This window comes from Vigna unguiculata, chromosome 3 (genome assembly GCF_037176805.1).
Source record: "Vigna unguiculata cultivar grain cowpea cultivar isolate G323 ecotype 2 chromosome 3, ASM3717680v1, whole genome shotgun sequence".
Taxonomy (NCBI): domain Eukaryota; kingdom Viridiplantae; phylum Streptophyta; class Magnoliopsida; order Fabales; family Fabaceae; genus Vigna; species Vigna unguiculata.
Window position 1 is genome coordinate 39,579,516 of NC_140794.1, and position 12,613 is coordinate 39,592,128.

Sequence of the window (12,613 nt, forward strand, 5' to 3'; positions counted from 1 at the left end):
GAAATGAGAATCTCTAGGGATAGATCTGAAGGTATTCTGAACTTATCTTGGGAAAAATATATAGAAAAATTACTTAGCAGGTTTAATGTTAGAAATGCTAAAATTAGGAATACACCTTTGGGAACTCACTTAAAGTTCTCAAAAAGGCAATCTTCTCAGACAGAGGAAAAAGAAAGTCACATGTCTAAAGTGCCATATGCATCTGCAGTAGGAAGCTTGATGTATGCTATGGTTTGCATCAAACCTGATATAGCACATGCAGTGGGAGTTGTGAGCAGGTTTCTATCAAATCCCAGAAAGGAGCATTGGGAAAGCGTGAAGTGGATATTGAGATATTTGAAGGGCACATCAAAGATGTATTTGTCTTTTAGAAAAAGTAATCTGACTTTACAAGGGTTTTCTGATGCAGATTTGGGAGGTGATTTGGATGGTAGAAAGAGCACAACAGGTTACATTTTTACGTTGGGTGGTACAGCTATCAGTTAGAAGTCCAAACTTCAAGGAAGAGTCTCCCTTTCAACCACTGAAGCTGAGTATGTAGCTATCTCAGAAGCAGTGAAGGAGATGATATGGTTGAAGAACCTTCTAAAAGAATTAGGAAAACAGCAAGATGACTCTCCGTTGTTCAGTGACAGTCAAAGTGCCATTTGTCTTGCTAAAAATTCAATTCTTCATTCCCGATGCAAACACATTGAATTAAAGTACCATTTTATCATAAACTTGATAAATGATAGAGACTTGTTTTTGTTAAAGATTCTAGGTGCAGAGAATCCAGCTGATATGTTGACCAAGACTGTCACAACAACTAAGTTGAGGCTTTGCATTGCCTCAACTGGCCTTCGAGAAAATTGATGATGAAGGCACTACACTAGGTGGTAATGTAAATCAAACCCCAGTGGGAGAATTGTTAGTATTATGGTGCTTGATTTAGTCTCACATCACTTCGAATTGTGAGATGTGGTTCTCTACTTTATTATATAAGAGACCTTACGTAAAGCTTGAGATACACCAAAAATAAAAATACTTCATAGTGTAGTCGTGGTCGTAGACATACACATTATACGTCGAACCACGTTAAATTCTTTGTATCTATTTTTTTCTCCTTTATTCTTTCATTTATTGTCTTGTTCCTAACATTATAAGCATACAAAAGTGAAGGATTGGGTATTATTTTTCTATGATATTCTTCATATAATTTTATATCATTGTCCACTTCTCAAATTATAAAATCAATTACATGGCTACACATGAAGAAATATTGTAAATGTCAAGAACAAATTATGAATTGGTTTGGTTTGCTTTTAATATATATAATGTGTGACAAAAGAGTATTGGTCTTTTAATTTTGATGTGCAATATAGAAGATCGTGGTCACACTCAAACATAAAGAAAGACACAAAAACAAACAATTATATCATTTGGGATAATATACAAGAAAATATGATGATAAGACTAGAAAAGACAAAGATAATGTTCCAATTTCTGACTCAGTTTATTCGAATTATAAGTATTTTTATAATTTTCTCTTAGGTTACTTTGAATTGGACATTAGTAGGGATACTTTCGGTGGAGTATCATCTCTATCTTTTGTAATGTGTGGTTTCTTAAACTCCATATGTACACTAAATATGAGTTGCTGTAGCGCAAGTACATGTTCACATTTGTAAATTCATTTTTGCTAATGAAAAAACGTTAGCATTAAAGTCATTCTTTCTATTTTACTCATGAAACAGGACAATAAATGTGAAAGAAATAGTAAATCATTGTATTAACATCTATTAGTGAACTTTGAAGAGACCAAATTGAGTTTTTTTTTTTTAAATATAGAAATCACATTAAAAAATATAGAACATTGTTCACTGAAGATCATACAGCCTGATAGAAAAACGATCATATAACTATCCAAAAAAGTAATTAACTTTAAATTAACAAGTTGCTTCATCTTCTGGTTATTTTGTAGTATTTAAGAAAATCTGACTTAAATAAAAAGAAAACTAAATTCATAAATATAGTTGTAATCTTAGGGCATGTTTGGAATAAAAGATTTTAAAGAAAAGGGAAATTAAGGATAAAAATTTTCATTTTGAGTAGATATATTCTAATTCAAGAATTTTGAAATTAAATAAATAAAACGATAAGCTATCATGAAATGATCAACTTATTCATTCATATAAACATTCCCTATCCTTTTTGTCCAAAATCCCCCATTCAAAACTTCCCTTAATACATTGCCATCTTGATCCAGGAACCTGCTCAAAGAATTATGTACCATATATGGCAGTTGCATACATTATTTTCAATACTAAATATCTAAATATTGTACACTGTGTATAAACATAGTAATGTATAATATTAAGGATTTCTGATTCCAGAAGAGTCAGCACTGGGCTGAAATGAACCCTCTGCAACCTTTTCTATAATATTGCTTCTATGCAGCAATTGTGGCTTGTCACACCTCCTAAGAAACATATACAAAGTGGTGATGATGATTTTCCAGAGGAACATACACTTGAAAGATAAAAACAGTGATATATTACGATGCCTCCCAAATCTTGTAGTCCCTTCCCTCCAAAGCTGAGGACCAATTTTGGGATCCACTGGGTGGTTCAAATTGACCAGGTCCAATCTTCATAGCAACTTTTTCATCTATCAAAGCTGCATAAACATCCCTTTCTGCCTTGCAAATTTTAACCTTAAACAAAAGAATTATCAAAGCCGCAAAGGTTAGTATCCCAATAATAATGTCAATGTTTCTACGTTATCTAAAGAACATATTCAGACTTTTTATTAAGATATAATATGTAAGGATGCATGTGGGTTCCCGTATCAAACACCAAGAAAAATAATGCCACTCTCAGGAGTAAAGACATTGTTGCAGCGAAAGCTTAGATGCTTTCTCACGGAATGTTGCAAGCAGAGATTTTCATTTACTTGTCCAACATTATTGCAATTGTCATATTACTGAGTAATTAGTTCACTCTGTTAGCATAAGTTGATAACCAAAACATGTTTTGTGATAGAACTCCATCACTGTATATAAAGTGTAAATTAGGAAGTGATGTAGGAGAAGCAAGCTTGACAAGGGATAGAAACTTCAGATAGTGGCCAGCACGAGGGAAAAGTTAGGAGCAAAGCAACGAATTAAAAGAAGGGATAGAGGGGTAAGTGCTGGAGAGTTATTTGGAAATTAAGGTTTTGGAACAACAGCTAACACCATAGAGATTATTGTCATTCTGTATTTTCCTTTTCCGGTTGAAAGAATTATGCATTACTTTGCCACATTTTCTGATGTGTTAATTTCAGTGTAGTGGCAGTCAGTACATAATGCAATGATAGATTTTCAGTTTCTATAACTTTTTCATTGCAAGGAAGAAGTTCCTCATCATCCACCCCGGAAAATATCCATTTAAACAATTGTATGCAGCACATAATAGAATGTTCTGATACTCACTGTACTCCTGCAGTGGATCTTGTTTCGCTTTCTGATAGAGAGAAGTGTTGATACTTCAGTTTTGTAGTGAGAAAAAAGGTGGTCATAGAACACTGATGGAGTTCCTGGGTGAGTAAGAGTGTAAGCATATCCTTGCATTTCTTTTCCACTGGGAAATCTCCAATGACCCTTCACACAAGAAAATATGAAAGAAAATTTACGATAGTTTATATTTTTAGTATAACAAATAAAAACAAATACAACCAAAATATGAAAGAAACTTTATGATAATATATATATATATATATATATATATATATATATATATTCGAAAAGATTCTGAGGGAAATACCTAATTTGAAAACGTCAAATCTTACTAGTGGAGTCATTCATAATTATAGGTGCAGTCAAAGATAATGAATTATTTCTACCAAAAGTTAGCCTTGAAAGAATCTCTAAGAGTACCAGAATATTTTTGAAAGGGGAAGTTCAAACCTGGGTAGAACCAGTATCATGATTTTCTATAAAAGTAACAGCACGAGATGGCCACCATCCAAGAACACCAGGGGGCTTTCCCTTTTGATCTGACAAGCGCCAGTATTCACATCTTTCCAAAGCCTATATGGGAAAGAATTTAAACAAAATATCACCAAGACTAAATAATATAAATGGCCTGCTAAACTGGTAAAAAAGTTGACAGCATTCACTTTTCTGCTCATCTTTTGAAGCATCCTTAAAGGAGATATAGTGAGTCTTGGTTCAAACTTCAAAAACAAATTCAGAGGCCAGAAGGCAAAGTTGTTGGGATCAGAAGAACAGTCACATATATTTCCAAAATATGAAGATATCTTATGTTCTGCTTAGTTATGTGCAATAGAGCCTTATGAAAAGTATTCTAATTATTCATATTTACCATACAATACATTATAATCAAGTCACGGTATAATTCTCCCTCGTATGAACATCTATTAAATCTCGCCAATCACAACAAGCAGCTTGTTAGCAATGAGATTCGTTCACTAGAAGCAATAATTTAAAACAAAAAAGAAGCTAAAGAAACATAGTAGTTTATTGTCTTCACGAGAAAAAGATTGCAAACAAATTCCAACAAGACAAAGAAATTAGTAATATTTCAAAACAGATAAATGACTTCGTAAAATTTTCAAGTCCTCCAAGAGCTATGTCCGTAGATTCAGAAAATCTTATGCATGAGATAATTAAAATAAATGTAGCTGAAAGTTGAAACAATCAACTTGAGTGCTTACAGAGTGAAGAATTCCTTTGGTTGTAACATCAAATGCACCAGCAGTACCACCAGTAGCATTGATCCAGTCAACGATCCTTTGCCTGTGTGCATCTTGATTATGATCCATTTCACCATATGTATAACTAAGAGAATCCCAATACTCTCCTACAGCAAAGTATGGCTCACTTGCTTCCAGGTAGTCCTTTACATAACCACCCCAAAATCCTCTGACAAAGTCAAGCCTCCACCCATCATACCCGATTTCTCTCCTGAAAAGTAAACAGTATTAGAAAAAATACAATTATTGTAATACTTCAAAGCAAAGAAAGATGAGGGAGGGTGGAGGTAAAGAAGTTATTAACAAAGCATCTTAGAAACATAGTATTTCTTGAAATTATATAGATTAGGGATTAAGGTAGAGAGAATGAGGAAATAAAACGGACAATGAATCACATTCTCTAACATTTACTAGAAGGATCCAAAAACACAAATTACTAACCCTTATTTATATTCATATACTAGACTCCTATATCCAATTAAATTAGGTATCAAATCATGAAATACGCAAATCACTCTAAGAGATCATCTATTATACTTTAAATACTCTTAAATAGAACAATATTACAAAAAGCAAACAATTATGAATGTAGGAAGAAAGGAAAGAATCAACTGAATTTTTGGATCGCAAGATAAAAGCCTGGTTATCAATCCCAACCTAAGTTGTGGTACATAGAGGCCTAGCTGAAAACCGCTTCAGTGGTTGGCAGGATGGCCATTACATTGAAGATTATAGATACTAGATAAATAATCTATAATCTATAGCATGCACATATAAAGGGTGTAAAAAATATCCAAAATTGCAAATCTTTGCATAATATTTATTATTAGTAATCAAAAAGGCGTAATATACATTCACCATTAACTTGAGCTGTAAGATCTAAATTTTCTTTAGAGATAAATTTTAAAATAGATATAGAATAAAGGTTTATAAATAAGTTATAAATATTCATTCTTTATTTCATTAGAAACTCTACCTCTGTAAAACTCCATCTAAACTCTAGAATTCTAAAGTTTGAAATAATCTGTTTTATAAACAAATTATATCACCGAGGAGGTGGCAGCTGGTGGATAAAGATAGACCAATCATAATATTGATCTAGGCAAGTTATTATTTCCTATCATTGGTTCAATCCATTGTTTTCTTTTCTCGGGGTTTGGAAAGGAAAGGTTATAGTGGTTCGATTAAAAGCGAGATGTTGTCCGTGTAGGGATTTATGTTTATGGAAGTACAGCCGGGTTTCAAGAGGCACAACGAAAAGTTTCCTTAGTAAGCACATTATCTTCAAGTAAATTACATCTGTTTAGTATGATATTATTTAGATGTGTGGATTTTATGGTGATTAAAATGAGATGTAAGCTGAAAAGTGATATTATAAGCATGTGTATAATTGTAAGAATTTCGAAGTATGAGTATAAAAATAAGCAGACGATATAAACCTTACTGAAGTTTAGTTGGTATTTTGAAAAATTGTTACACAAAGTATAAATGTTGTAACAGAAATTTTGAAAACCATGTTAGTGAAATTTGTGTTTCTAGACTAATATCGCTATAGTAATGGACTGCTGCTCAAGTAACACCTAAGTGGTGAGTCATCATGGCATGCACCACTCAATGTTGCTCAAGTGCCATCATGGACATTCAAGCTAATTGGTTAAGACATTCTGGAGTCCGAAAACAGCTTCCAAGAGGAAAGATTATAAAAAGTCGAGAAGAAGGTTAGATCTCAAGTATTGCTATTTCAGAAATTTAACTAAGAATGTATTAAGTAACAAACTGGTTGACTATATTCTCATCTAACTAAACACTTTTTGGACATTACATGCAAAAAACATTGAAAATTAGGATCTAGAATGCAAACCTCAACCACAATAACCATTCTTTAAGATCCTTTCTCACAAATTCCTGCGAGTGATCAATGTTTGGAGCAGCATGAAAATTGTCCCCGCTACTCTTGTTGCCCCTCCCCTGCATGGCAGAAAGATTATAATACACATCAGATTCGCCCAGAAAGAATAAATGCTTCATTGTACTACATACTGACAACAGAAGAAATTTCTAAATACATCATTGTTATCCAACGTTGTTTATCATGAAATACTTGCAATATTAAGTGGGTTTCAAAATAAAAAATGCGGCATGCGTGAAGATTAGATTCACGTGATGCACATGAACCTTTGCTTCATATAGTTTAGTCCTTAAACTTATCTATTAACTCTTAAAAATCAAACGATTTTATTTATGCAAGGTACAAAAAGGATCCTGAATGTTCCAATTCAAATCATAGGGTAGAGGGAAAAAAAGTAATACAATCATAATCAATTATCTAAAATCTAGGTTACTAAATTCTAATAATCCATTCCATGGTTCTTGAAAAGTGAGAACTTTCACTTCACCAGAAGTACCAGCTTTATGACTTTACACAAAAAAACTATTCCAGTGGCTGCAGATAGAAACATCAAAACTAATAAAAATATAGAAATTACTGGAGTTTCGTATTTGTAAGAACACAAATATGAAATAAGCTATTCACAAAGTGTCTCCTCCTCTTGCAAAAGTAACCGATGTTAATGTCGTAGCAATTTCATAAATGTAAATAAGATAAACCATTTATTTTAGCAAGATTATCCACTCTACAAATGATTGATAATTCTTTTAATCTAGCCTCATGAATATAAAGTTATTTTGTTATCAATTAATGAAATATGCAAACAATCACAGTAATTTGGAATGAACAATACAATGATATGCTTATTAAATTCGAAAAAGAAAAAGAAAATCAATAATTTTCAAATGGACAGACTTCATGGGAAATGGTAACCAAAGCACACAATACATCTTCCTTATACATTTTCCTTCTTGAAAGCATGTTATGAGTTTTGATACAATTATTAATTGTTCTCAATTTTGGGATAGAAATTTAACTACCCTATAGTTTGGGGAAAAAGTATGACTGAAACATGTTTATCTACAACCCACAAAAGAAACTAGCTATGTCCTAAGAATATAGAAAAATGTCAAAAATAGATAAGATCTATCCAATTATTTTAGGATGATTGCCAATACTGAGTAAAGAGTAAAGAAAAAAAAAATATCCAAAATCCTCAAAAACCTGAAAATGTGGATCATCAGCTACAATTGCACGCTCATCCCAGTTGAGACGACCTCCAAATAAGTTCCAAATACCATTTGGATTCTTATAGTGAGCACAGCGGTGATTTAAAACAACATCTCCAAGCACTTTGATTCCAACTTCATGAAAACTTTTTACCACATCCTTCAGTTGATCAATAGTTCCATATCTGAAATATTAATAAAAACATTAACAGTTCATGTCAAAGTTCCTTTTCACGGATATCACACTTTTTTACATCCTGAGACATTCTTTTTTCTTTTCATGCAATGCATCAATCAGAACATAGAATGTTGCTTTCTACTTGAGTCAATCACTAAGTATAATATTTGAAGGTGCAGCATACGGCAAGTGCATTTGGGGGTAAACAACATACATAACAGTGGGCTCTCTGCATAAATACTTAAAAGATAACAGCCATCTAAAACTATGAAACGATTAGCCTTTTAATAGGATTTTAATCAAGTACCTAGAATTTAAATTATATAAATCCTTTGGCATATATCCTTCAGGAGAAACAGATTCTGTCGGGGGTGGTAACCATATCACAGTAATGCCAAACGATGCCAGTTCTGCAGCTTTCTCTTTAAGCTCCATGTACCATCTTCCAGATTTATGGGATTCCCAATTAAACCCTTGGCATAGTATTTCATACCCTGTGCCTGTTCCGGAGGATATTTGTGGAGGCAATTCAGGAAATATTACTGTCTTGGATTCAACAGCAGCCTCAGATTCCACAATAGTTTCCTCTGAGAAAGTTGGAACGGAACTTCTGAAGATACTGTAGGCCTCTGCAGCTAGCTTTTCAATTTCTTGAAGAATGGATTCTTGTGCTTCTTTGGATTTTGTCTTTCTATTCTTCTCAGAGGAAATATCTGTCACCAAATGCCTTATTTCATTGATTATTTCATCAGTAAATGTAGATGCAGATTCCTCTTGACCTGCCTCTTCAGTGACTTCCGTCACTTCCCTCTGCACACCCTCAAATTGGTCATCCTTCTTGCCAATAATTAAGCTACTAGATCTTGGGAGAGAAATGTAAAAGTCATCTCCCATGTCATTTATCCAAGTACCGTCATTTAGCTTTAAAACAAAAAGAAATCCAGAAAATTCTTCTCCCAAAGAGAGCTGCAATGAACTTCCCACTCCATTGTCTATTGACTGCAGAAGATGAGAAGTAAATACATCATAAAACACAGAATGTCATGGACCAACAATACCGCATTCTGACAGACATAAACCGAATTTCCAGTTTTCTAAGAGAAAGAAGAAAAAAGGGGGGAAAGGGAATAACAAGAATAAAACTTTAGAATAAAAGGACTTATAACCTTGCATCAGTATTTAGAAGAAGAACTTCAGTAATCCTTGAGATATTGACACGGCATACAGTCTTAATTTTGTTGGTCCATTAAGATCAGATCACCATTATGATATTTATTTACTAATTTGTTAAAATGATGGGAAAATCAGGTTTAAAATCCTATCAAATTACTTTAGTGCAGAAACATCTTCCTTGAATATGTAAAAAAGAAAATAGAATAGCATGACCATTGGAGCAATAGTTTGGAAATATATTTCATAACCTAAACAAGTACTAAAACATTAAAAAAAATACAAATAGTCAGAACTGTACCTGTAACTTAGTTCTTAATGCTCTGTCCTTAAATGCTATTGTCTCTGGTGGATGAGGGGCAGGTGGAATTTCCCACCACCTCAAATCATCCCTACAAACCCCCCAATGAAGGAGAATATCTCCAGGTATATCTGTTTCTAGATATAAATTATTCTTAGCCGTTTCAGAGCACTTCGTAATGGAGACAGTGATAGAGTTATCGACAATAATTTCCTTGGTAATAGGCAGCTCTACATAGAAACCTTCTAGTTGACTATTTTCCACTTGTGTATTTCTGGATCCAGTGTCGCCATCTTGAACCTTGTCATGCGTTGCATCTGACTTGAGGAGAATGTTAGATATCTGCCCCAAGGCCCCTAGGAGAGAAAAAACCGTGAAATGTATCTCAGTTCAAGCTTGCCAAAATAATTGTGTGAAGACACGGCTAAAAGGATTAAAAAATTAAAATGAAAAGAGAAAGAGCATCCCGAACACATTATAAGCTCAAATTATGATCATTTCAAAATTAACTAGATAACTGCCTCATTATTGCCAATTTTGTCAGTACAAATATTAGATACAACGTGATGTTAGGATCTAACCAAGTTTCATTCTTCAGACAAAAAAACAAAATATTCTTATTTTCCCCTACATTATTGTGGAATACAAAATTGAAAAACGTACCAAATGGCAAAGATTTTCTATTTTCTTTGGTGCAACATTTTTAATGGCTGTACACTCTATTGTCCATTATATATATATAACCACCTTAAGAAAAATTTCCTCATTTCTAGAGGTTGAAGGCAACATTACACAAATAGGAACCAGTTGGAACTATGGGCAACAATGTATCATAGAATTACGATTTATATAACACACTTTAAAAGCAATCACAATATATATACTATTTCAAAATACCTGGCCACAAACTAAAACCTTTTTTGGGTCCAATTATATTAGCATCCTCCTTAAGGTAATTAACCAGAGGAACCTTGAAATCTCTTCCTTTGTGTTGATACCATGCACCAGTTTCCTCATCCTGCAATGCATTAACAAGAGCACCAAAATTGGAAAGAAAGAATTAGTACTGAAAGTGGGTAGGGTAGTTCTGTAAAAAGGTTCTTTAGGTCAACCACATATTCAACATTAAGAACCAACATCTCCAACTGCTAGCAGCAAAAATACAAACCTTGAGAACAAAATTAATCGCTGAAATATCATTGTTGGGTTTAAGATCGATCTTGACTTCATGTAAAGCATCTCCTTCAGCAGACGACAATGATTTCAGCATAGGTGTTTCTATTGCATAGTCCTGAAATTTTTAAATCACACTCAAACTTTCTGCATGGCCATAATAAACAAGGACCATACGAGAGATCATGAGAGGACATGAAGCCATGGTCTACCTTAATAGGAACAGATCCAGGTGGTATCATATCCCGCGGAGGTTGATCCCACTCACTGCAGAATTAAGGTTACACCATGATCATATATCTTCATCGAGTCATTAGCATTAAGACTTAGCTCTTACCATGATGCAAAATACAAAGCACAATCACCCCACATCTCAAAATAAAAATTAAATATAATTCAAACACCTTATTTGACATGCCGTACCTTCCAACATCATCCACACGAGAAACTCCCCAATGAAGAATCCATTTCCCTGTTAGATTGCAACCCACTGTAAGCTCCCAATTTCCCAAATCCTTCCCATGATCCAATCTTACAAAGATCTTTCCCTCCACCTGCAGATTCCGTTACAATCAATCAACACAAAAATCCTATCAATGCCAAACACCACACTACGTCTATTAATGACAAATGAAAAAGGAAAAGGCCTTTTCTGTACGGGTGATTCTCTTTTTTTTCCTTGCAAATACAAGTAGGAAACTATTTGATAGTTTTACAGTACTACCACTATGTTTGATTGAACAAGCAAAAACAAAAAACAAAAATCCTGACAATCCCAAAAAATCAACATATCAACAACAATCAAGCTGATCCAAATAAAACTCGTCTGGGTATTCCACAAACTCTCTTTACATATACAACACCCCTTCAACAAAAGTGGGAGGACAAAAGAGAGACCAGTTCAGTTCTGTTGATGGGGAACGTCTGATCGAACAAGACATCAGAAGACTGAAGGGACTCGAGGGTATCAGTGTTTGTAGCAAAAGCTTCAAACTTTGGAGTGTGGAACTTGTGGGGTTTCCAAGAGGCGAAGTTATAGCTACAGTTGTTGTTGCTGGAGTTGAAGAGGGTGAGAGTGGAGGAGGAAGTAAGAGAGAATAGCTTTGGCTTAGAACTGTGAATGGAGGGTTCTCTTTCTCTGTTGACACAGTGATTGAAGCTGAAGAGAGGGTCAAAGGAAAGCGTGGTGGAGATGCTCATGGTAGGGTGGTTCCTTTTGCAAGGAAATGGGAATGAAGAAGAAGAGATTGCAGAAGGTGATGAATTAAGCAACTGTGTCTGTGTTTGTTGGATTGCACCAAATTGGAGGTGTGGACAGAAATGTTTTTTCGAATTTAAGAATTATTACACAATACTATCTCACGTGTTCTTTCAATAATTTTTTCCTCTTGGGATGGGTGAGATCAATTTCTTTTCTTCATTTCTGAGCAAAGGAAACAAATACATCACCGATCATCTCCATTATTATTTCAATTAGTTCTAATTGCTTTTGTTATTTACGGTCTTTTCTTTCTGATTCAAAACACGAGTTTTAACGGATATAGTTACATACGTAGTTAACTAACTAAATATAAAAGTGAATCTATTTATACTTATATACTTATACAAAATATAAAAAAAAAACACTATAAGTATATTTTTAATTTATTTTTTAAATGATTATTAATTTAAATTTAATTATTTTATGAATTAAAATTATTATTTTATTATTTTATATTTTTAATAAAAGTTTTCTTAAATTATTTTTAATTATTCTAATAAATTTTATATACAAAATACTATATTTTATTTTATTTTATTTTTCTTAATTTTTATATAAATCGATCAGCTTAAGAATAATGCCAATTTTTTAATTTAATACTTCAAATTTAAAAAAATAATATAATTCTGCATATTGTCAAAGCGAGAGAAGATTATATTTTGTCGTGTTTATAACACAC

The 12,613-nt window shown here is 33.3% G+C and overlaps 1 protein-coding gene across 1 annotated transcript; it reads right to left on the reverse strand.

The window, feature by feature from the left end:
• Positions 1-2,140: 2,140 nt before the first annotated feature.
• On the reverse strand, positions 2,141-12,057 carry AMY3 (alpha-amylase-like 3). Its single transcript, XM_028063034.2, has 13 exons — positions 11,571-12,057; positions 11,097-11,227; positions 10,886-10,940; positions 10,669-10,791; positions 10,398-10,518; positions 9,501-9,856; positions 8,337-9,028; positions 7,847-8,036; positions 6,596-6,702; positions 4,696-4,945; positions 3,926-4,048; positions 3,452-3,619; positions 2,141-2,692 (listed from the first exon to the last, which is right to left on the reverse strand). Exons 1-13 carry the CDS (start codon positions 11,871-11,873, stop codon positions 2,534-2,536), a joined length of 2,778 nt encoding a protein of 925 aa, XP_027918835.1. The 5' UTR covers positions 11,874-12,057; the 3' UTR covers positions 2,141-2,533.
• Positions 12,058-12,613: the final 556 nt, after the last annotated feature.